General features: G+C 47.8%; 1 protein-coding gene across 2 annotated transcripts; it reads right to left on the reverse strand.

The window, feature by feature from the left end:
• Positions 1-700: 700 nt before the first annotated feature.
• On the reverse strand, positions 701-25,964 carry NSUN2 (NOP2/Sun RNA methyltransferase 2). 2 transcript variants are annotated; one of them, XM_031443018.2, is made up of 19 exons: positions 25,796-25,964; positions 25,532-25,689; positions 24,265-24,369; positions 19,454-19,559; positions 16,681-16,752; positions 15,842-15,926; positions 14,512-14,704; positions 12,602-12,676; positions 11,423-11,553; positions 8,464-8,537; positions 7,762-7,892; positions 7,346-7,442; positions 6,366-6,544; positions 5,934-6,026; positions 5,043-5,178; positions 4,241-4,321; positions 3,804-3,942; positions 2,780-2,819; positions 701-1,636 (listed from the first exon to the last, which is right to left on the reverse strand). In XM_031443018.2, the coding sequence occupies exons 1-19, from the start codon at positions 25,898-25,900 to the stop codon at positions 1,354-1,356; spliced, it is 2,283 nt and encodes a 760-aa protein (XP_031298878.1). In that variant the 5' UTR covers positions 25,901-25,964; the 3' UTR covers positions 701-1,353. The 2 variants fall into 2 exon arrangements, with proteins under 2 accessions (XP_031298878.1, XP_031298867.1); XM_031443007.2 differs by having other exon boundaries at positions 5,934-6,065; positions 25,796-25,963.
• Positions 25,965-26,170: the final 206 nt, after the last annotated feature.

Raw genomic sequence — 26,170 nt, forward strand, 5'->3', positions numbered from 1 at the left:
AATTGTTACTGTTTTGGTGTGAAGTCACTGAGGTTATTTTTTGAAAAGAAAAAGGGTCCTTATCTTTTGAAATGTTACTGGATGCAATTTACTTCAAAACAATACAAAGAGATGGGTGGTGAAATGAGCAGGGCTATTAATCAGACTGTTAACTCTAAACACCAAGTGACAGGGACAGGCTCACCATCCCACACTCTGCTCTTCTGACATTTGGAAACTGTCTTGGAAGCCATGTCACCAGCATCCAGAGCCCTGCCTGGCACACAGCAGGGACTTAGTAAGTGATCAACTGAAGCGGCCCCGCAGGTCCTGCCTGAGGAGCACCACCCGCAGGTTCTCCAACAACAGTGCACGAGGGAGCCGGTTCAGCACTGGAGAGGGCTCTCAGATTGCTCAGGGAACCTTGCACCCACCCACATCTGCCTCACGGTAGCCGCGGCATCAACACCGCCCTCTAGAGGATCAAAGATGAACACACAAGACAGTCATTCAAGTGCTCTCACTGCTACCTACTCACTTTGAGTAGAAACTGACACACTGTAAAAGGACGATGCTTCAGCTTACAGAGGGGAAAGGAGAAAAGCAGCTTTCACGTTCATGTTCCTTTCACCAGCTAATGCTTGACTACGAACATTTCCATTAAACCAAAAGTAAGTTTACTCCTTCTGACTTACAAAGAATAAAACAGGAGTCGTGCACATAACGCGCTCTCACTAATTTTATTTCAACTTTCCAAGGATCCCAAACCCCATGTAAAAAATAAAATAGCAGAGCACTCCAATAAAAGCCCATAAAACCCTCATAATTAGTATCACAATTCATGATACAGCTCTTACTCTGAAAAAGTTTATTTTACCCTTTATTACAAAGGCACGGAAGTCATCTGAGACCTCAGATATCCACCCCACTGAGGATTACTGTTGCACTAACGTGCAACTAATGTAAGTATTAAAGCTGATAGTACAGTTTTCTACCAATTCGTGAGGAGTTATACATTCTCTCTATAAATAATCCTTAGAAGAAATAGTGAGCCTTTAGACCAATGCAGGCAGAACAGGGGCCTGAACCCTTCTGTAAGGGCAGTTCTGTTTCTTGGCGGAGTAAGACTTTAAAGATGAAAGTCTATTCCCAGCAACGGGCACAGTGCACCCAACTTTGCCAGAGAAACCAAGTAAAACGAGCAACTTCTAACAAGCTGGTAAAGCCCCTCTCCGGAAGGCCTGCACGGAAGGAGTCCCGGGATCGCTCACGGCCCCTTCACCCACCAGCTCCCGGTCTTCCCAGACACGTGCCTTCCGGGTCAGAAGCGGCCCTGGGTTTGGTCTCAGACCCCAAGGGGAGGCCCCGGCCCCCTCACCGGGGCGGGCCAGCCCCCGCTGGGTCACTGCTTGTGCTGGCGCCAGGGCTGGCGGGCTGCTCTGCTCCTGGTTCAGCAGCGGCCTCGCCATCTGGGGGCACAGGGCTGGCTGTGCTCTCGTCCATCTGAGCAGCCCCGTCTTTCTTCTTTTCTGCCGACACCTCCAGCCCCATCATCCTGAGATAGTGAAGCCGCTCATTCTTGGGCACAAAAGTTCGAATTGAGGCCTTTCCCCGCCATCCGCATAACACGATGGGGCACCGGAGCGTGTCTGGTTTCCTGCAAGGAGAACGGCTCTGCGTAGCATTCACAGTCCTCGGAACTGGCCCTAAAGAGCTGTAATACATACCCACTCCAAAAAACAGCCCCAACCTCCACGGGGAAGGCATTTTAGCCCTCGACCCTATGGCGGGTTTTCTCAAAGGAACCTCTTTCCTTCCTCATGTCCTGAATATTATCCACACCCTCAGGCTGGCCAGTTTCTCCTTCTAAAAGCTGACTGTGGAATAACACTCAAATTGGCAGCTTTCAAACCCTTTCAATGTCTGAATTTCCAAATACTTCCATCTTCTCAAATTTGAAGACCTCTCTATAAATTCCTAAAGCTGCCTTTTCTCTTGTACTTCAACTAGCAGAAACTCGTGAATGTGGAAAAGAGAATCCACATCTTAAAAAATAGTCTGCAGTTTTCTATGTGAGCCCCACAAGTACTGTCATTTTAAAACTCACCTGCTGTCTTGCTCTCAGCCCCACCCCAACACGAGCTGCTCTCTGCACGGCAGCCGAAGGCAGCTGGAGACCACGAGGCCGAGGCCACGCGCCCCGCAGACGGGCAGGCTGCCTGGATGGACCTGCCCTCCTGCGCACAGCCCCACTCAGACTGCTTCTCAGCTTCCTCCTCGCCCCTCAGGTTCAGCTCAAGTATCTTCCAGAGAAGCTGCCAAATCCCCCTCCAGCCCTGACTCGTTTCACTTCCTCCTTGGGAAACTGTTTTATTTGACAAAGAGGCGGCTGTTAAATGTAAAACCCGGGTCGGGTGCAAATCCTGCCTCTGCCTCTGCCTGGCTGGGGCGCTCTGGGCACCACCTGCGCTCGCTGTCCCATTCCTGGCATGTGCTGACCGTGCAGGACATGCTCCCCAGGGAGGGGCAGCCCAGAACAGCGGTCACCTGGTGGCTGCCACCACCGGCAGGGCTCGAGGAACTCAACCTCTCTTCGCTGGTCTATCCTTACACTCACTCTGTTTGAGACAGAAGTTAGAATTCGCTTTCTGAGGCCCAGGGAGTAGGACTGTGCACTGCATCCCGTGGTAAACAAGACTTCTCCTGGTCTGAGATCCCCACGGCCCCATCTGAGCCTGAGGCCACCCCCTGCACCCCGACGAGAACGCGGTGGCTCCGCGAGCAGGAGCAGCTCACTCACGTGGGGTCCGGCTCGTACTTCAGGACGACGCTGCCTTTGGCTGCAAGAGAAGCAGGGGCGCATCAGCCAAGCCCTCGGGGAGGTGGGGGGGGGGCTCTGCTGCACACGTTTATGAGCCCAGAGAACAATAATCCCTGCTCTTGGTCTCGGGGGTCTCGACAGAGAAAAGAGGCCTTTCTTTCTAAAACCACGACGCCATCGGCAGGCCCAGCCCCAAAAGGAGCAGTGGAGACGTGCGTAGGCTCGAGTCAGACCATTAGGGAGCTGGGTGAAGCTACTCAGCAAGTCTCTCAGACACAGGCAGGTGGGCATTAACTGCTGGTTAATTCTCAAAATTCAAGATGAAATAAATAATTTCTCCAACTCCCAGAAACAGCATGGAACAACACAGGAAAACTGTCAAAAACTATGTTGCCATCACCTAAATAAATGTGGGGTTAACGAAAGAAGAGAGCAAGGACAGGCAGCTCCTTCTCCCGGACAGGCCAGCGCGGCGGCCGCGGCCCCGCCAAGGGAGGCAGCCCATGCCTGCCCGCGCGGTCCGCTCCGGGTGCCAGCTGCAGGCACAGGACTCAAGAGTACACAACTTCAGGAACTGATGTGTGCGGTTTTCACCAAATTGAGCCAAAAACACTGAACAAGTTATAAAAAAATAAACACTGAGAAGACAAGCAGAATTGGAAGCCTCGGTGGGGTTATTTCTGTTCTTAGGCGGAAATGTGACCAGAGTGACTCGAGGTGGCAGCTGATGGGACAGAACAGCAAGGACGCCTGTGTGGCTGGGACCCACACCCGCACCAACGGCCATGGGGTCTCACTGGGGGGAGCAGAGCAACCCCAGGGATGCCCCTGACCTTCAGGATACAGAGGTATCAGTTCTACCTCCACAAATACCTCTGAAAATTGACAGCTGGTAAAAAGCAAGCCTCACTGTACTGAAATGTAAAACTGAGAGATCCACCAAGCTACGCCCCGTGTGCACGGTGTGTGCGAGGACAGGTTACAGGTCTACCGCACTGCTTACCCATGTCCTTGGCTTGGCTGTATGTCTCACTGCTGAGTTTTCTAAAAAATGGATTCTCCTGGGTTAACAGAATTTTAACATCTTCTATCGATACAGTGATGATTCTTGAATTAATAAATGGATACAATGTATATATTCCCTGTAGGGATAAAGAGAGAGGTCACCATTATGCACAGTAGCAACCACCCCTCATCCAGCAGGAAGCGAGCCCTGCCCTCCCCACCCCATGGCAGGCGGGGCACCGGGGATACACGTGGTATCTGTGAGCAAACACACCCCTCCCCAACCCCAGCAGGAACCCAGCGGGAGAGCTCGGTGGCAGAGTGCCCCAGCTGGAAGAAGCCAGCCCAGCTCCAGGCGGCCCGGACCTGCTGGGCCAGCTCAGAAACACCCATGTACGCCCCCGTGGCTGTGCTGTCCCGCTGGCTCGCCCTTACCTCCTGCGCCAACCGGAAAGCACAGTCAAACTCCTCCCCACTGTTATTGCGACACCAGACTTTAATCCCGGTGTTAATAACCTGGATGGGAAAATCTCAGATGAAACACACACACAACTGAAAGCCAGGATAATTGGTTAAAACACTCCCTTCTACTGTGAGGAGACAGAGCTACAAGCAGCTGCTGAAAAAAAGAAAAAAGGAAAGAAAAAGTGGAAAATACCCGAAGAGCCATCTGACTAAACTAGGGGGCCTCCTGGTCCCGGTTTATGCGGCTTACACTGACTAGCAGTTAGCGCAACAGACATTAAAGCCAGGAAAGCAGAGAAAGACCACGTAACACACACGCCACGGGCCCGCAGGAGCAAGGATGCTGTCACCCTGGGACCCCCAGTGGCAGCCAAGAGAGGACGACAAAGAGGCACCTAGTGTCTCAGTATTGTCCCGGTGATACTTCTGACCTCCAGACCACACGGAGATGCTCTGGGCGAACAGAAAGGCAAGGGGGTAAATGAGCTGGAAGAACAGTAAAGCAAATGAAAATCGGGGCCTGAAAGTGGAAAGAAATCTACAGAAAATGGAAAGGACAAATAAAACCAAGTGGCCACAGGAGCAGGAGGCAGACCCCCAGTCCCCCGACACAGCTGGAGCGAGCACAGTGGGGCAGAGGACACAGCCGGGCAGCCGGATCCCCTCTGCCCATCACCGACGCAGAGACCTGCACCAGGACCGGCTCCTCCCAACCGAACCCAAGCAGGCGACAGCAGCGCGCATGCCCCTGACCTCCCATCGCCCGTGGTACCTTCATCCGCTCACTGTTGTTCAGCAGCACATTTCTGAGCTCCTTGGACACCATGTAGAGCTGCCGTTTCTTCCCTTCTGTGGTTCGTGTTAACAAATTCATCTTTGGGAACGAAGGATCCAAAGCATAAAATTTCCTGTAAAGAAGACAGCTGTTTATGAGAGACCAGTTCAATCACTGTCTCTAGCATCCCACTCTCCCCAAAAAGAACTCATTTCTCAAACTCAGTGTGGCTTAAAGGGCGCTGGAGCTCCGCTCGCTGGACATGGACTTCTGACTTCACCCACTCCACCCAAAACCTCCAGGAGTTCCATCTGAGCACAGCTAGGTCTGGGGTCTGCGTTAACAGGTGTGGCTTCCCCCTCAACTGCTGCTCTGATGACACAGCTGAGGACACCCACCTCCTCCAGAGACGTTTTAGGAGAGATTTTTACAAATGCAGGCAAGTACCAGTTATCCACAGGACAACGGAAGCGACCACTCTGGGGAACAGACACTGAATTTAACAAGCAAGGGATGAACCTGACACGCCATCCTGAGCACCTCTCCCCTATTCCACCTGGAAATCCCACCCAGACCCCCTGAGTCGGAAGCGAGGTGGGGAGCCCGGCCCCCGATCCTGAAGCTCAACTGAGTGGGCCACACTGGGGCTCACGGCCCAGAGCGCCCCATCCTCCCCACCTTTCCCTCTGGGTGGTCTTCCTTCTCTGGTTACCGGGCACCTGAAACGGAAGGGCTCAGCAAACACCTTCCGAAGTTCCACCCAGCTCTAACACGCACTTCAGAAGGAGCTAAATTAAAGACTATGGTTAAATGTGACCACGTGTGCACGTGGAACTCTACAGTAAACGTATCTAAATGAAGAATTTAAAAGGTTGAATTAATCCTTACTGGATGGGTGGAAACAATGGGTCGTCTTCAGGAATAAATACAAATGGATCTTCTTTGAATCCAAATAACTTCATTTTCTTAGATGGAGGAGGACTGAGGAGGGAGTGGGGATGACATAAATCAACCTGCAATCTGAGTAATAATGTTAAATTCCAGCAGCACGTCCCTCCTCCCGCCCGGCTCTGTGCAGCCCCAGGTTCCAGGCATGCAGGCTCTGTAGAGGGTGGGTGTCAAGTCTCTGCCCTCCAGACGACAGCCAGCAGCATCCACGATGCAGGTTCACAGGCACCGAACCGCATCCTACGCGGCAAGGACGCTCTCACCCAGGCCCGCCCCAGCCAAGGCACCACAGGGGCGCTCTGGGGTCCAACATAATCTACAGGTGCTAGGCGGACACGAGGACACCAGGATTGGGACACAACCGTTTCTTACCCACACACGCCATCTTTCTTACTTCCATTATTCTCCAAATTCCCAGTTCTTTCAGTCATTTCTGTGTCACTAGTTCCAGTTTTACCCTCCAGCTCCGAGGGGTCGGAGGTGCTCCCCACTGTGGGGTCTGAGGGGCTTGGCTGCAGGGGGGCCCTGGGGTCTGCAGACTCGCCCTGCGGCTGTGACGGAGACAAGCTCGTTTACACTCAGACTGCGACCCGCCCCACCCTGACGGCAGCTCACAAACTCCACCCGAGTGACAGCAGCATTTTATGTGTAAAAGAGAGACACCAGGACTTTTTTAAAGCAAGTATTTTAAATCTGTTTGCCAGTATAAGCAGAATTCATGGGCACTGAGTCTAGTTTTGCTTGCTTCTCCAAAGGTTAAGCATTATTTGTCCTCACTTTCAGGCACGAACCAGGAAGCAGGACAGACCTGCAGACCGACTGCGGGCCGGCCGTGGGTGCCGACGGCAGAGCGTGCAAGGTCCCCCGGCGGTTACAGCGGAGGGCAGCACGCTGGCGGCAACTGTGTCAAGACTCAGGCTCGATCACTCTGCTTTGTGGCCTCCCTCCCTGCGATCCAGGAGCCGCTGAGGCTTGTTATGCCAGGTCAGGCCAGGTCTGTGTCCCCTTCAGCCAGGCCTGGACAGCCTGTCACTCCCCCCACGGCCACAGGGAAGGAAGCAGAGCACAGGCGCCGGCTGGCGGAGGTGGGGGCGCCGTTCTGATTCTGAGCAGCAGAGCAGTCTTTACATTTTTATTCAAGAACTGGACTTGAAATGTAGGAAGAATACACTTCCCAAACTGCTTTTTCCACTTGTTTCTCCCTCGTAAGAAATGGTTGGTTTTTGGAAAACTCAAAATTTAAATGAACCCCTCATCCCACACACACATTCTCGACCTGACCTCTGCCAGCTTTTGCCACAAATGCATGAAAAGACCGAATGGTGCGCTCAGTTGTTCTGGAAGACATTTACCTTTGGGGGACGTTTATTCCAAGGCATCGAACACTTTTTCACTAACACTGCCACGAAGAACCCTCCAGTGTTTTGATGATGGGGTAATATCCTAAGACTAAAAACAACACAAAAACCAAGAATCACTATTTACCCTTTTTACCTGATCCAAAACACAATCTTTCGCTGTAAAGAGTCATGCAACCCTCACTCACAGCATGGCCAACGTGTAATCTGTGAAAAGTGAATGTGGTGCTCTATTCTACGTATCACCATTTAGGTTCAAAGCACTTTCACTGTTTACAAATGTTTGATGCCAGCAGTTAACAGGCTGGAGAAATCTCCCCTGCTGGAAAGCTCACCTATTGGGTCGGCCATGGGCACAGCCAGGCCATGCAGGAATGCCAGGGGCCCCACTGCCTGCCCCCACAACTCACCAGTGCTCCAGGTGCATCGCCTGTAACTTTTCGGGGTCCCTGGGGGGGAACATGGTAGGCCGAATCTGGGTATGCCTGCCGCGAGGGACATCATCCCACTCTGCAAACCACTGCCCATCTTTCGTCATCACCTGCAGAACGAGAGGGTGGATGCTGAATTCCAGCACTGCCCGACGAGAGGGAGCGCCAGAGCGGCGGTGGAGACGCTCTCCCGCGTGGTGAGGGGCCGCTCCCATCCCCCTCCGAAGCCCAGCACGCTGTCTGCAGGGGCAAAAGCGAGGCAGTCCTTCCAGCAGCACAGCGCTTTCATTGTCCGCGTGGGTTTTTTCTTTTTCAAAACAAGCCTTGGATTTTTCCTGGTTTCAACAGAAAAGTGACTGGTTTCATATTGGAAACAAAGCTTGAATCCCAGCCAAATAAAAGGAAAAAAAGCAAAGCTATACTTATGGGATGAGAATAAACAAAGCTGCTTCTACCTGCAGAATGAAGACAGGAAAACTTTTCCACTGCCAGACAAAAATATTTATACAATCTTGCTAATTTGCCATTCAACAGAATTTTGAAGTTGATTCTAAGCCATATAACCCAATGTACTATTCACTCAAGTTACCCAAATGTGGACGCTTTAAAACTTCCACAATTCTAACAAGTCTACTTCAGCTGACCTGCTCTTCTGAGCCAGGGTCCTCACAGAAAGGTTACCTTCCACTGTGAGAGTCCAGGCATCCACTTCAGTCCCGGAAGTTCAGAGGACACATCCGCGAGCTCCAAAGCACCTGGCATCAAAAAGAACCTCACATCACGCCCAGCACAGGAGCCCGGCTACAGAAGACCACGAACGGCAGGATTCTGTTTACAGGAAGCGTCCGGGGAGGGCAGGCCCGTCAGACAGAGGGCAGACCCGCGGTTCCCAGGGCAAGGCAGACAGGGAGTGACTGCACGTGTGCACGGGAGCTTCCTGAGGGGATGGAAATGCTCTAAGACAGGGCCGTGGGGAGGGACACACGGCGACGCAGCGAAGTCACCAGCGCTCACCCAACTGCACACTTAGAACAAGTGAGCGTCATGGCCCATAAATGACAGCACGGCGGAGTAAAGCTGGTGAAGTGAGGGGCTGCACAGCCCCCCCAAGCACCCCAGAGAGGCTCCACAGCAAGGGCAGCCCGTCCACGACGCAGGGCGAGGGCCCCCAGAGCTCGGCCCCCCTTGGTTTCCAGACACACACCCGTGAGATGGTTTGTGTCTTCGTGCCTTTATGTCCAACATCCCAGAAGCAAAAAGCAACATTTAAAGTCAACTGTAGACATTTTTAAACATTCAGTTTTAGGCCCAAGTTAGCTTTCTATCAGGACTGCCCATCAGGACAATAGTCCTGTTTTAAAAACACTGGTCCACACTAGAACTATTACAAGAAGCTGTAAGCTGGGACCACTGCAGGAAATCTCTCAGATGAACGACCATCCACAGCCGCGGACAGAGCCGACAGCCTCGGGAGGAGGGAAATCCGACAAAGCTCCAAGCAAGCTGTGAAAAATGCAGGCGATCATGAAAGCAAAGCGCAAGAATCCCCAAGGTGGAGGCCCCACGGCGAGACACCCTCGACAGACACTCCCCTGACCGCCACTATTACACCCAAACAGTCTGGCTTTACACGCAGCACTAAGCAGCAGCCCAAGTGTCCAGAAGCTGGTCTCCTCCGCAGCACCGCCCGGCTCGGCGGTGCCTCCCTGCGGCACACGCGGGCCAGGAGCGGCTGGCGCTGGCCCAGCCTCCGCAGGCTGTGTATTGGCCACCCTTTCCCGGCTCCGCCCGAGGACTTCCAGGGGAGGACCACATTCCCTCCAGTCAAAATCCCCACAACCCAGAGGACAAGGCCCAGCAAAGGCCTACTCTCCGATGAAGCCGTGTCCACGCACGATGCCTCTGACAGAGGAGAGCTGAGGCATCTACAGTGCGGTCTGAACAACCACGTGCAGAGAGACAGCGGTGAGAGCAACACTCAAGACGGGAAAGCCACCTGCCCGGTAAGAAAATAATCAAAGAGCAGGACACTCGGGGTTACGTTCACTGTGAAATGACACCACCCACAGTCTCCCTCACATGCCTTCAGGAATAAAGTGCCAGCAAAGACGTGGAGATTACGACCATCCAAAACACGTGATTCAGAAATCATGTCTGTGTAAGTACAGCAAAACCAACAACACATTAAACTCAGGTCTAAAGGATCCCACCAGTGCTAACAGTGAGAGGGCCGACGACACAGCACAGCTCGGTCAGCCGCGAGGAGAACCCCCCTGGAAGCCCAGATGGTCGTGGGTGCCGCCCCAGGAAATGCACACGTGTTTCAACTGTTATGTTTCAACTTGCTTCACACATAAGTAGAAAACTTTGTAGCATTCTATGCTGGAAACGTAGTTAGTTTGAAATTTCCCATTATTTGCTTTAAGACGAATTTGATAGAAAAGGTTAATTTCAGTGAAAACAAAAGGAGAAATAATACTGAACATCAAAACGTGAAAACTGCTGTTTCAGAACATTTCATACAATCTGGTCCCTCAGTACAGACAGTGTGATAAGAACTCACACCCACTAGGATGGCTACTACCAAACAAACAAACAGAAAACCAGCGCTGGTGTGGAGAAACTGGAACTCCTGTGCACTGTTGGTGGGAATGTAAACGGTGCAGCTGCTGTGGAAAACAGGAAGGTGGGCCCTCAAAAAGACAACACAGATATGCCAAAGGATGCAACAATTCCACTTGTGTATACCCCTGAAAGTCCCTGAGGGCAGGGACTCAAGGAGTCATCTGTGCACGTTCACAGCAGAGTTACTCACAACAGCTAAAATGCGGGAGCAACCCAACTGTCCCTCGATAGATGAACGGATAAAGAAACCACGTTCTGTACAGACAGTGGAGTACTTCCAGCCTTCTTTAGAAAGGAAGGACGTTCTGATACATGATATATGATATATGATACATGATATACGATACATGATATACATGATATAGAAAGGAAGGACATTCTGATACATGACATAATACGGATAAACCTCGAGGACGTTATCCTAAATGAAATGCGCTAGTCAGTCACAAAAAGACACACACTGCATGCTTCCACTCGTGCGAGACCCCTAGAGTGGTCAAACTCAGAGACAGAACACAGCGGTGCGGAGGGGATACTGGGGAGTTGTTCAACGGGTCCAGAATTGCGGTTCTGCAAGATGAAGAGCTCTGGAAATTGCCTACACAACAATATGAATGTACTTAACACCGCTGAACTGTGTATTTAAAAATTGTTAAGATGGTAAATTTAAAGTTATGTGCATTTTACCATCAAATTTAGGAAAAAAAAAACAGTGCAATGAGGATCTGCTACAGTCTTTCAAGCTTAGAGAAGTAAAAAGGGCAAACCTTGTAATTCATGAAATACAACAAATACATTATATACATGTTTTAAATCAGGGATACCTCATTTTAGGGTTTATAGGCTAATCATATATGCAAATATGGAAGAGGTCTATAGGAAAATACATTAGAGCAATTTAAAAGGCATTTTCAACAAATGTGTCCCTAAAATGTACACAGTATTCAGTTTACTACTCTTGAATAAAGCCTCTGAGAAGCACAAGCTCTTATTAAAACACCCGTCACACACCGACCTTCACTCTTCTCCAGTAAGGATGCTATGACCGCCTCATCTTCGATGGGGTTCAGTGAACACGTGGAGTACACCATCCTACCGCCCTCCACCAGCTGCTCCGCGCCCCGGGTCGCGATCCGCAGCTGCAAGCTAAGGTCAGACACGAGGTTACCGAGACCGAGCACATCCACATGGCACGTACGTTACGGGCACCTATCACAGCATGTGTTTATCACAAATCCTATGACAGACTTAAGATATAAAATACTCCAGACAAAACAAGTCCCATGTTAAAAAAAAAGAAAAAACCAAGCAAAACTTTAGGGTTCTAAACAAGTTAGAATAAACCTATACAAGATGTTCCACCTTAATTTTAAAAAAGCATCTATTTATATAAACACTGTTACTACTCTGTTAACCATTCCCAACACGTCAACAAGCAAAGCGTAAAGCTCATTAACAAGGAACTCAATATACTGGCTCAATTCCACTATTTAAAAGGCCTCCATACTTATAAAATATTTGATTTTTTTTCTATGAATAGTTTGTATCCTGTAGTAATTCTATCCTAAATGCCTGTTTCTTGAAAACAGTAGTTAAGTTTTTAACAGAGAAACAAAATTTCCTCCTAGAGTTATTTATGGTGAATATTCATTAGTACACGTTACATCACCCTGCCCTGAATTTGTATAATTTTAATGGTAAATGAGAAAAAAGAACACAGCTCTACAGACAGTACATTCAAAGCAGGTACTTTAAGCACTAGAGGCATCACAGGAATTATCTTTGAGGTATAAGATTTTCTTTTCCCTTTAAACAAATTTTCTGTAAAGACAACCAAAAAATATTTCTAGGAGATCAAAATGTTGAGCAAAATAATTTAACACAAAATAATTAAACACGAAGTGGAGAAATATTAGTAAGAAATGATCATTTCATGGAAAGCATATTTGAAATGTTACAGGAAATTTTTATAAAAGGTGTTTTCAATAAATGTGTACCTAAAATGTACAGTCTTCAATTTACTACTCTTGAAAGGTTTTAGAAACAACTGACAAATAAGCAAACCCTCACGAAGGTGGCCACTGACTCTGTGGCTCGCGGTCGGGCAGCTGGAGTTCTGGGTGCTCAGGTAACCACCTTCAACCTTCGCCACCTCTCAGCCCGACAGCGCTGCCAGGCATGCGGCCGCACTCACCCGTGTAGCTGCAAGCTATTTAAGGTGGTCCACTTTTTCCAAACATCAATGTTTTTCCTCATAGTGCCATCTCCACTGAAAAGAAAGATATTTAAGAACTTAAAACTCGGCACAGGCAGACAATTAGCGCTCAACAAATATGTCATATTCCAGCTAACCCACAAAACAGGTGCTACTAGTAAAGAAAACAACCTAACTTCTCACAAACGACAATAAACTTTCTATTTCTGTTTTGGAGCCACTCTAATATACGTTAAACTTCCTAATTATACTTTGATTTCAATTCAGTAAGGAAATAAAGATTTGAGAAGGAAACCTCACTCAACACTTGAGAGAGTAACTTGCTTCTATTTGAAATACTAGCAAAACAAACCTACAGACCCAGGACAAGAACCACGAATACATACAAAGCATTTGATCCTGCTACTTAGAAACTCAGCTAACCAACAGCAGCGTTTTAATCAGAATTACATGAATGATGATAAACTTACAAGGGACTTCCACAGCAAATTCAATTAAGCCAATTTAATTTCTTTACCAAGATATTTGTATATATCACAGTTAAACATTCTTAAATTTCTGTTTTTATTTAAAGGGGTGATTATGTCCATATACATTATAACACAGAGTTGATCAATTAATTGTTCTGTCCATGTCTGATTTTATCTACTGAGATTTTTTGGAATAATTCCTGTGTCTGCTGCCTTTCTCTGTAAAAGTCAATTTTCCTTGATTTCTAGCCACATGTCCTGAAGCTGAAGGGCCTGCAGGACGAACTGCCCTATGAGACATGAGGGCTTTCAAACGGCACCCCTGCTTGTCCTGCTTGTGTGGTGGTGGCTGGAACTCTACCATAATTTGAGGAATTTCTTCACCTCACAACTCAGAGCTCATGAGGTCATGTCATTCTCACAATATATTTCTGATCAACAGAATATAGTAGTGGGAAATTATCTGATCCAAAGGAAAGTGAAAAAACTGCAATCTCAAAAGAACAGAACGTAGCTCATGACTTCATCTGATTTTTCTGTAATGGGGAGTTCTCCCAGGCAATCGACACGTGGTCACACTCAGCGCTGCCAGCTACGACTTTCAAACTGAGCTCTGCCACCAGCAGTAAACCTGCCCCTTGTTTAAATAAGATGGGATTTAATAACGATGGGTCAGATTTAAACCCTGGTTCATGTAACCAAGTCCTGTGGCAGCTCCTGTGCTACCGTCTCGACAAAGTCGTGTGTTCAGAAAGCATCAAACACTGCGACATCCCCGCCTACGCCACTGCCTCCAGGAACTTCACAGACGTCTTTAACATTCTTCTTTTCTTTTGGAAAAATTCAGCTATTCAGCTATGCCATGAAATTCTTTCATAGTTAAGCTATAAACATCCAAAATTAGTATGAAAAATTTAACAAAAGGTATGTGTACAAATACACATGAGTTTTCCCAAGGTCTGACCTCCTGAACTGCACTGTGCCAAATAGCATGAGACCGACCATCAGAACCCAACGTGATCACGTATGAGTCATGGCCAAGCGCCGTCCATCCTCACTGCAAGTCCGACGATTACACTCCCCGGGACAAGCAGGTCACTGGCAGCACCGACACCAAGACGCCCCTGACCAGAGCGTACGATGCTACCTCCCCTCAGGTGTTTTCTTTCTCTCTCTTCTAAGACTATCAAAACCACCTCTTTCCGATCTCTTTGTTCTGTGTTGTCAGCTGTCCAGTTTATCACTGAAGCCCAGTGTCTGTCTTCTGATTTAGGCTCACAATGTCTCTCTCTTCAAGTCAGTTGCCCCAAGATTCATACATGCAATTACCTGAGTGTTCTGTTCACGTGTAGCTTCATTTTAGACTATACCTGATTGGCTCTCGAGTGGATTTGGGGGTTTCTGGCCTCGTAGCCGTACCTGCAAGGGACGTCACACAGGATGCGGTCGTAGAAGAGAATCTCCTTCCTCCCGTTCACGTCCATCTGGAGCCTGGGGATGCAGGACGCGTCGTGGTTGACCACCATGATGCAGGGACTGCTCAGCCGCTTGGCCTGATGCACCAGCAGGTAGCAGCGCTTATTGTCCACGTCGTTGGCGATGACGAACCCCTCTGGGAGCAGAACACCGTGGTGTCAGGTGAAAGGCAGTGTGAGCGGAACAACTCCCTGAAGTACCTAACCTAGGTCGGCAGGTGAGAAGGGCAACCCACCAAACCTAAGACCGAGCTTAAGATTTACTATAACTACAGAAGCAGTCCAGAAGGAGCCAGGTGGCTCGGCGTGAATCTTACAGCCACTTAAAATTTCAAAACTTCAGAATTCATCTGTTCAACAATTATTCGCTTTGTACCAATTATTGTGCCAAAAATGACTTTTCTATTACTAGTAATAAGTAAAAAGGAGGGTGAAGAGAGAAAGATGTGGAAGACAACCGCATCAGTGACAAATGATTACAACAGTGCATGTGTGCTGGGCTCTGTCCTAGACTCCGTGCATCAGACCCACGGGGCGGGGCCGAGGCTCCGCGAGGCCCCGCGTCAGCCTGCTGGGGGTGGGGGGCGGGTCAGCACCCGGGCTAAGGGCACTGCTGGCAGGTTTGCTGAGCACCGCCTCCGTCACCACCAGCAAAAAGGCAGATGACAAACATGCCTAATAATGTTTTGATCAATAGGACTTTTCAAACAATATGAAACATAAAATATTAATAATAGGACGAAGCTCTCTTCTACCAATTCTGGAGAAAGCACTTAAAAGTAGGGAAGAATACAGAAAACTTTTTAGGAAAGATTTACCACAGTAAAGAGGACTTTTGAAAAAACACAGCCAATAAGCATTAAAGCAGAACTAGAGCAGCTGGCCGGAAAAAAAGGCAGCAGGAGGGGACAAGGGTAGACTGAAGCATTAGAAGACTAACGCCGCCACGAACAGCTACGCTCCTTACAAGGATCCCTAGAGGAGCATCAGCGGCACTGTCAGCTGCCGTTCCCTGAGCACTTCGCAACCTCACATGCTGTCCTGCAAGCTCAGGCCTGAGGCCCCACGTCACTACAACGAAGGCCCCCTCCCCACAGTGACGCGTGGCCCGAGTACGAGTGACGGGGCGCACAGCGTCCAGCTCTACCTTCAGAGACCGAAAACCCGCCTGCTTGACACAGGAGGCGCCAGGCCATGTTATGCCCGTTTCCTTGTCTACAACCCACCAGAAAGCCCCAGCAGGCCCACCCGCAAACCACCAGCGCCGCGTGTACCTGGGAAAGGGACGCGCATGTCAGCGTGCAGCATTTCGATTAACTGCGCGGTCTTTGATCCAGGCGCTGCGCACATGTCTAAAATCTGTTGAAAAGCGAGAAAATGGTTGATGTTTTTCTTTTAAATTTATAACAACTTAACATTATTTTTTCATTTCTATTTGAAGACTTAAATACATTTCTTCATACAATGAATTTAGAGCACGTTATACTTACCTTACAGGGCTCTCATGATATATAATGCCCCCAAACCACAGAAGGACAGATAGGGGACTCCATAGGGGACAGGAAGACAATGGCCCTTAATGGCCGATTAAGTGAACACAGGAAACCCAGGATGAGCACAGACAGCAAACGCGAGCAGCACGGTCACATAACACCAAGGCGCAGAGCTGGCTGGGCTCACGTCTCAGCTCAGCCTCGGACGACGAGCTCGGCACCCGAGGCCAGTTCCCTCCACTTTCCTCTGCCACCTTCACCCCATCTGGAAAAATGGGGACGGTGGCAGCATCTTCTCTCACAGGGATGTGCGCGTAATAAAGCGAACTCATTAGTCGAAAGAACCCAGAGCACTGCTCTCCATACATGTGATTTTCAACCTGACTTAGTCAATCAGGAACACTGAGGACAATCTGGGTAGTAGGTAAACAAATGAATAAACTTGAACAGCTATCTGAGTTGCAAAAATTGCAAAAGGAACTTAAATTAAATATGTATCACTCTCCATTATACCCAAAGCAAAAAGGGGCAAAAAAGACGATATTAAGGAAAAAAGGTCTCAACAAAACAGACCCTGGCAGCAGCTTACCCACTGCGATTTTCTACTCAATCCACGGTACCTTATGGTGAGGGTGAGCGTTCAGCAGCAGCGGTGGAATCATGCTAACGGCTTCCTGACGGCTGATATTTCCCTTAGAAAAGAAAATGTTTTAAAAACCAGCTGTGACATTCAAAAAGGCGAAAATTTCAATACTGGGCATTATTTCCAACGCAATAGGAAAAAACCACAGAGTCATACACAGAACAGAACAGTCAGTACTGTCACACAAACAGTAAATAAGACAGATCTGTACACTTGTGGATAAACGGCTGCTGCCTAAAGGCTAAGTAAGGATGATGATGGATACCAAAACTTAGCATCAGAATGTTAGAAGTTCGAGTGTGACAACCAAGTTCTGTAAAAGAAAGTACAGCAGCTGGATGAGCATCTCAAGGGCAGGCGATGCTACTGAAACACCTTCAACCGCAGGGAGCAGCCCCAGGGGCCCAGCACAGAAGGTCACTGTCAGGGCGCTTTCCCTCCTGGCTGAAGCCCTAACTTCTATTTGTAGTCTCCTGTTCCCGGGAACAGCTCATGCCTGCCTCCTGTTCCCGAGAAGTGCCTCTCAGAAGGATGAAGACATCAACCACTGCTCCTCTCCTTCCTCGTGGAGGACAAGCAGCACTGAACCGACCATCCTCCCCACCTTCACTGCAGGGTCAGCAGGTCTGTTAAAATGTACGACTGTTCAGATTCAGACAAATTTTCTTGGTGAAATCCAGCACTTGTCTCAACCACAACTCTATTTTAACAGCCTTAGGACTGAACATTTAAAAAAAAAAAAAAAGCTGTGAAAACCACCTGAACCACCAGGCTTCAGCTCTATTACAATCTGGGTCTCCTGCACTTGAACAGCCATCCAAGCCGCGTCACTCACCTGATACTTCGCAATTGGCTATCGGAACCTAAACACAGGCTTCCTTCCAGTCACACCCGTTAATTTTCACCTCATGGGTTTCTGGCCAGCAAAGCACCTTTGTGACGATTAAACTGTGATGGACTCGGCAGGCACTGATTCCAAGCTCTGGGTTATACTTGTGATTCTGATAAGCCTGCCTTCTGTTTTCACCCAAGTTTTCAATTAACGCATTAACGGGGGATGGGGCTGTTGGGCCCTTGGCTAGACACCCTGGCAGTCAGTCACTGCATTCATAAACGCTCTCTGCAGCCAGGTCTCAATAACCCAGAAAGTATCTCATCCTGCTGACTCCAGTCAAAAATCTGGACAGGTTCCCTATAACACACGTCCCAATGCTAAACTCCCGTGTCCTACACCTTTCAGAGCTGCCCCAACCTGGCTCTGCACAAGCTGCCCGACTATGCATGCCCCTGCCCTCTGCAAGCCGTCTGCTCTTTTGAAGTCCAAACCTAAACTGTTCTCCGACAGCTCACATATCCCTACCCGACCCTCCAACTAGTTGTAGAGCTGAGCCAGAGAACCCCTCCTGTGTGGGCCCAAGTACAGAGCCGCTGCGTGGAGGTGCTGAGGTCCGTTTATTCCTTACCTTGGGGAGGGGAGGGGAGGGGAGGCAGAAAACCGGGCAGAGGAGCCTGGAAAGCCACACCAAGCGGAAACGGCCGTGGACTGAGCAGACGTTAGACCTGAGTGAGGGGAGGGTCTCTAAGCTGGTTACGGTGTCAAGGGAAGGAAGGCGGGGAGCACACCAGTCCTGTTGGGGTGAAGACGGCAGCTCAGAGTGGGAAAGAAATTAAAGACTGCCTGGTGACACACAGAGGCTTCCTTGGCTAGGAAAAGGAGATCAGAGAACAGGAAGGGGGAGCTTCTGATTTTAAATATGAGACTATTAAGAATCCCCAAGAAAAGAAACTGCAAAGCTCACAACATCCAAACCTGACAGGCATTCATTCAATCATGTACCGCGTGAGGGGACAGTTACTTTGTTGGGGAAGATTTGATGCTAAAGGTGAGAAGTTCAGTGTCTGAACTGCAATCAAGGACTTTGTATGGCAAAGGAGTTGGGGTGAAGACAGATAATGGCTTTGTGAGAACCAAAGTTGTCACAATTGGGTGTTGTTTGTTTGGCAAAGGTGGAATTAGACAAGAGCAGGAAAAAACAGAAATGTTAAAAATGAGTTTAAGTCTCACTTTAATAAAACAACACGGCCCTAAAAATGTATTACTTTTTCTGCAGGAATGGCAGCCAGCCGGCAGGCGCACCTAAGAAGGATGTGAGGGGGAAAGAGCAGCGGCTCCTCAGTGAGACCCCACCCAGCAGAGCACTGCTCCCACCTCAGGGCGGCAGTCACCCAAACCCAGACTGGCTAGAAACAAAAAGCCACACAGACAACTGTGATGGCATCCTCCCGACATCTCATGATTAGATGAGCCAAACAAAAAACAGCTATGCAAATGATCAGAAGTGAGGGGCACACACACTCACAGGTGTATCTCTGCATGCCCTTATCTACCTAATTGCTCCCAGTGGCAAGTATGATCCAAATGAAACCATGACACTAGTGTGCATTTAAAGCTTCAAGGAAACCAGGGTGGGCAGGGATAAACTGGGAGGTCGGGGTTTGAAGAGACACACTAATATATACATAAAATAGATAAAACAACAGGGTCATACTATATAGCGCAAGAAACTATAACTAATACTTTGTAACGGCCTGTGATGAAAATGAATATGAAAAGGGATTATATATGCATAAATGAATCACTATGCTGTACACCAGAAATTAACACATTATAAATCAACTGTACTTCAATAAAAAAAAAAAAATAAAATTAAGCTTCAAGGAAACCAACAAATCTAACGAAATCTACTCACAGACTCAGTTTCGCTAACCAGAAACTGGTGGAACTTTTCTAATTGCGGAGACTTTCTCAAGATTTTTCGACTTAAATTTGTGTGCCAGGCAAGTTCTTCAGGATACCTGAACAAAAACAAAGTAACACATTTATGGATTCTACATATAAAGTGGTCTCTTCACATCTTTTTGCTTATACAAGTCATAAACCAAGTGAGACACTCAAGTGTGTCCTGCCCACTGCCCCCTCAGCCCTCCCGAGCAGCCAGCAGCACTGCGTGATGTCACTGGGGCACAGGAGCAGGGTTCCGACTGTATCACGTATCTGCTGGGGGGTGGGGAGGGCAGAAACAGAGCCTGGGGGGTTATATGAGACATAAACACATGATATGACTGAGAAATTATAGTAATAAACGTTCAAGATCAGATGAAAAAGTGGAGACACCTCTGCTCTCCACTGTGGTAAGCTACCAGCATAGAGGTCAACAGGAGACATCAGATGACGAATTAAAGTGCAGATCACACAGAATCAAAGCAGTGCCATAGGGCAGGTGTCAGAATGTCTGACAAACACCTGCCTGCAATCTCTGTTACTACATTTTTCACTATTTCCAAAGCAAACCAGTCCAGCCACGTATTGAAACATTTTACACACCAAAAAACCCTGCAAATCATCAATGTACTAACTTGAGCTCCAAGGTTGCTGTTTATACACAAAGCATCTCCTGTCATTTCTGTGACTTTATCTGAACTTTATAAATGATGACGTCACTGATTAGGAAATGTGTGCTTGCACCTGTCCTCTGGGCTCCACCTGCACATGCAGCATACTGACAGGACACACGGGCCCACGCCGAGCATCCCATGGCACTCGGTGACAAATCTCACTGCCCCTATTGTTAAGCCTGAGATTTGACGGTGAGCTCAATTTAACAATGCAAGGTCACCATGTTTCCACGTGCTAAGGGGACATCCATAAAAATGAAACCAGAACGTTTGAAAAATACACATCTGACTGCTCTGAAAGTTTGAGTGACTGACAGAAACAAACTCAGGTTTAAGATGTGAAGACATGCTCGACTGTCATGATGTTACAAGATACATCTGAAAAGTGCTTTCTACCAAATAATGATGGTTAAACTGGCTGAATCTGCTAACGGCTACCCTCCAACTGTCCCAGAGCTTTTAACTGGTTCCCTCTTCAATATTTAACCTGTTTCAAAATTACAAAATCAAAATGCAATCACAGTTATCAGGCAATTAAAGAGTGTCACTTTAAATACTCGCTTTGGCCTCACTAAAGGTGAATGGCTCCAGCTGCAGGGCTGCGAGGAGCCCGGCGTCCAGATGCAACCTTTGCTGACAAACACCTGCTTTTATCTGATACCTGGCAACCTTGGACTGTCTGTGACCAAAGACAGCACACATGGGGTCACTACCTTCCCAAACCAGCACAACACCTTAATTTGAATGTCACCTATGATTATTTACTGCACCTCCCTCGATTTTCATTTTCAAATACAGACAGCAGTCTAAGATATAACTTGAGCCAACAGTTCCATAGATGCCTTACAGGTTGAATTTCTAGGAGCTAAAATGTAAACTTTCTATTATAAGATTAAAATTCTATTGTAAGTTGTTATGATTGTGAAAGCTGTTAATCTTTTGAAAAAATATCTGAGAACTTTCAAACAGTTAAATACAAATACAGACTGATAGGTAAAATAGAAAAGTGTATTTCTTATGTAGCTTTACGAGTAAGTTTTGAGCTAACAAATGTTTAATAAAATCTCTGCAGGTTTAAACATCAAATAATCTTTAAAAAACTATGTTTATAGTTACATAATTCAAATTTAGCTCTTGAGCTTTAAAATCCTATTTGGAAACTTGTCATGTCTTTCAAGAATAAATTAAAAGCACCACTGTCACCTTTAAACCTCAAAAATTATGGGAAAAAAGTCTTTCTAAGTATATACAGCATCTATGACAAACCATCTTCAATCCGAAAATTAAAAAGAACTTAAACAGAACGACAGTAAGGTTATGTTCTCAACAACTGATTGTCAAAACAAGGCCTTTAAAACATGCTTTAGGGTAGTTTTCTTACAGATCCTAGTCTATTGAAAGTAAGAAAAAAAACGAAATCTTCCCAAGTTATGAGTCCTATACGTAACATTCCTTCTAGAAAACATGGTTCCCAAAAAATATTTCTCCTGTATTATATTCTGCTAGGTATCAAAAGTTTAAAAGAATATTATGTGACCTAGTTCTGTTTTGAACAATACAGAAAACCACTATAGGTCTTCAGTTTCTGCTTTACTTGCTCACTGATTTATGGGTAGCCTACACTTGACTAGTGAATTTGACTGAATAAATGTTTATAGAATAAAACCATCACATGATTGTCACAGATAATGGGAACAGGTGAGTATTAGGGACCCAAATCATACAATCTGTTGCTTCCACACTTCAGCTGTGTGTTCAGAAAATTAAAGCAACAGTAACGTGCAGAGAATGACCGGCCACTGGAGAGATTCACCGGCAGTCTTCAACCACGAACACCCGCAGGGCCTTTCCAAGAGGTCCGGGAGTTGACCTGTTCTGTACCCAGACCCAAAGTTCACTCAAGAGGGAAAAATAGCTGTAAAATGAGATGAATAAACCAAAGTTTAACTGTAATTTGAAGAACAATAAAAACAGTGAGACCAATATCCAAATTTGTTGGAAACCCACAAAAGAAAATTCCACAGGGACGCTCCCAGAGAGGCACCTCCTTCCCACAGGAGGCATGTTTCCAGCTCCTCCCCCTGCTCAGATGCAGAGGATGGTCAGAGACTCCCCTCACTGGAAAAGCCATCCTTCCGGACCCAAGGTCTAAGGAATAAATGTTCTCAGGTGACAGTGTGAGGCGGCAAACAGAGGCAAGAGTATTAGAAATGGAAATGTGCACCAAGACAGCCTCAAACCTACTTCTGAAAATATCAGACGATCACTACTTCAAGTGCCAGCACCACCAATCAAATCTCCAAAACATGGCCTGGGAGAGGTGCTCAGCCTATAACCCGGTTACCCTGGGGGGAAGCGGCTCACCACGTGAGGGCTGCCTCACCTGGCACGGCTGCAAGCACAGCAGCTGGAAAGGTCTCTTCCTTCCCCCCGGTCTCAGCACAGCGGACACGCGGCGCGTGGCCACCAGGAGCCGCCTAGCACCTCAGTCATTTTCCTGCGCTCTAACGATTAAGCTTTTAAAACCTAGCTAAAATGTTTGACCAAAAAAAAAAAAAAAACCATCATGAAATTTTTCGGCTCAGTACTGCAGACTTATTCCTTCTCCAGAAATGCATTCTACAATGGGACATCTGGCCTTTGAGCATTCATTCAAAACGTGTATGCTATACACATCTGATACGGACACTGCAATTCAAATAGCCAACAAAAGAATGAAAAGCAAGCAAAGCTATAACCCACATTAATGAGAACCTGACCTTGGTCTATGATCACTAACGGGTATCCAAAGAGGACACACAGCATCAAACACTTGAATAGTCAAAACCTCCAAAGCTGCCAGGAAATGCTGGTTAAATCCACCTTTTACAGCAATCACTTGAAATACTTTGTTGTTGTTTTGTGAGGACTCTCAATACCTCGAAGTTGATATACCGAAATGTGGAACTAAAACAATTTACTTTAATGACTTCTCTATTTATAAATTAACCCAGGGCTTGACATGTCTTTGGTTTGTGCTTGACTATGCCAAGCCTTTTACAAGACAGAAGAGGCTGCCTTCACACAACTGAGACCTGAATCGGACCATGAAAAACAAGCAACCCACGGGACACTTACTGGACAGTAAAAAAAAGGGGGGTTAGCCGGGAGGGCAGGAGTATGCCCGGGCCCTGGGGACAGTAGACAGAATTGGCTGAAGCAGCCCTGGTGACTCTTTGCCAGGTTAAGGGCTGCGAACTGATTTTTAATCAAGCGATTCCTACTCATCTCAAATGACTTTAGGCTACGTTAAGTAGTTCGAAATGGAGCGGCCGAAGTTCGTGAACCGCCGTGATGACCGTTTGGAACAGAAGGGGCAACTGATAGAAAAAAGACCCCCGGGTGTAACCAATTACACTCACTGATGGACTCTAAGACACTGAGGCAAGGCTTGAAGGCTCAGTCACAAGACCTGATCCTGGGAGGCCAAGGAGCTGCTCCAGATAGACAGATGTTGCTGGAGGCACTGTTGGAGCAGGCTTCCCACTCACAACTGCCTCCAGACCCAGTACAGGACAGGGGATCAGCACTTATGCCAAGACGTCTCCTTCCCAGATGCCTCTTCAGAATGGCTCGTCACTTCCTTTCCTTTTCCTATTTCTGGGACTAACCTCTGCTGTATTGGGTGGGGGCGTGCAATAAACCAAGTGATTCGTAAATTCAATGCTGGCTGCACTCTGTTTCCCACCCCAGGACCCTTACGGCCTTACTGCCAGGCCCTGCAACAAAACATTAAATCTCCAGCAGTTCCGATGTGAAGACACGGGGTTTAAATGGAAATGGTGGAAATGGTAACATCCAGGAAGGAAAGAGGCTGGATTGACTTGGAAAAATTAACTGAACCCAAGACTTTACATAGAGTGCTGCAAATCACATATGAAAACTTGCACCCCAGAGTGAAGTAACAGCAATAAAAATCACTGGGAAAAAAGAACAAGAGAATGTCTGGAAAGTATATTTAGGTCCTTTCATGTCAATGTTAAACACATTACCAAGAAATATATTCAAGTGCCAAAATTAAAATCCCACAGAAATATCGAGAAGGATGAAGCCTTGTTATACTCACCAACTCAGGGGCTGTGGAACTTCAACTTTCTGACCATCTACTTCCAGGTCCTCCAATTCCTTGAAATACTTGTTCTTTAAGCAATGGAGAATCTCTTTTGCATGGCTATTTAAAAAGAAGCAAGTTTTAAATCAACCTGAAAAGCTAATTTAATATTTTATTTTTTTGTAAATTTAAATTTTTAAGCATTTTAAAACTAAAACCATCTCTGTGTGCAGAGAAAACATTCTTCAATCTCTGCTCTTCTACTCTATTCGCTCACAGCTTAAACAACCTTCCTTTTTCGATCACTAAAAGGTGATAAGCTAAATACTGTCCTACTGCATTTCTTCCCTCCTGACCATTCCAAGCGTCATTTTTACTTGCAGGTCATTTTTAGAAGACATAACTGAAAGCATACACTGTAACTTACACATTCAAGACCCAGAAGGCAGAAACAAAGTGACTAACCAAGACCCCCAAAGCTTGCTCTGCAGAAGCCCAGGGGAACCACAGATGTGGAAACAATATGTTAATGGCCCCTTTGCATTTAAGGGACTGAAATAACCCAAAGTAAACTTCACAGATGTCACAGACTGAAAATACACTGCATGTACCAGACAGAACTCTCCATCCCGAATTTGCACATGTAACCCATGAAGAGACCTGAAGGACAGCCATGCCTGAACAGAGAACTCCTGAAACTTACCCTTACTTCCCACCCATCATTTCAGAGCCCACTCCACCTCTTACTATCTACTTCCCTGATAAGTACCCCACTCAACAGCTGATGAGAAGACAGATCTGGGCATTGCCTCCTGCCTCCTTGCTTGGTTGCCCTGCAAAAGAAAAGCCTCTTCTCTTTCTGCAAAACAGTATTGGTATTTGGCCTTTCCCTTGGGAAGCAGACAACAAGCCCACTTGCCCAGTTACATGAGTACAAAAACATTTTTAAGGAGAGAACACCAGAAGTTTTTAAGCAGGCTTGTAATGTTACAAATTTTCACGTGCTCCAAAGGCTGAGCACCTTCAACTCACAAATCCTCAGGTGTCACCTTTCAGATTACATTTTCGTTTCTTATTCTGGCCTCCAAACTTGCAGTACCTCCCTGACCTATTCCGTTGGACCCTGAGCTCCCTCTCAGTGCTTCCAGACTCTAGAATCCACACCGCTGACATACAGAGGTTCTCCAGCACTGTAACACTTCTTGGGGAAAACATTCTCGTTTTTAACCATGCGCATCCTAACCCCAACTTTAGAGTTAACACTCAAGGCACGGCCCCCTACCTTTTGTAACCAGTAATTCTTAAAGTGGCCGGGAGAGGCTCCCTGAGCGCTGCCATGAACTGGTCCCACTCGCCTTCGGGCACGATCTTGAGCTCCTGATAGTAGTGCTCGAACAGCTTGTTCTCCTTGATGATCTCGGGGTAGCCGCCTTCCCAGCTCTGAGGAAGGAGAGGGACGTCTACTCAGACGCTGGAGCCGCGCCGTAGGCCTCGGGGTCGGGGAGGCCCACGCAGCGCCCTGGCCCGCCCTCACCCTGGCCCCTACCGCGTCATTGCGCTTCCCGCCGCCCTCGGCGCTGTCCTCCGCACCCCCGGGCCGCTGCTGCTGCTGCTGCTGCTGGAGCCGCCGGCCCCGCGACCGCCGCCCCATGGCCCACGCGGCCGCGCACGCCGCCCGCACACACCGACCCGCCACCGTCGGCCGCGCGAGCACTTCCGGGCTGCAGCTTGAGGACCCCGCGGGTCTGCGCCTGCGCCTCACTCGGATCCGCAGTAACCTTCAAGAAACAAGCCGAAAGCCCCGCGACCCGTGCTCCCGGAAAGAAACCAGCGAGAGGAACCGCTGACAGCCGTGAGTGGGAAAGGGGCTCCAGAGAGCAGGCCGAAAGGCGCCTGCACGCCGAGCGCCCGGGTTTCCCGC

Source organism: Camelus dromedarius, chromosome 3 (assembly GCF_036321535.1).
Source record: "Camelus dromedarius isolate mCamDro1 chromosome 3, mCamDro1.pat, whole genome shotgun sequence".
NCBI lineage: Eukaryota > Metazoa > Chordata > Mammalia > Artiodactyla > Camelidae > Camelus > Camelus dromedarius.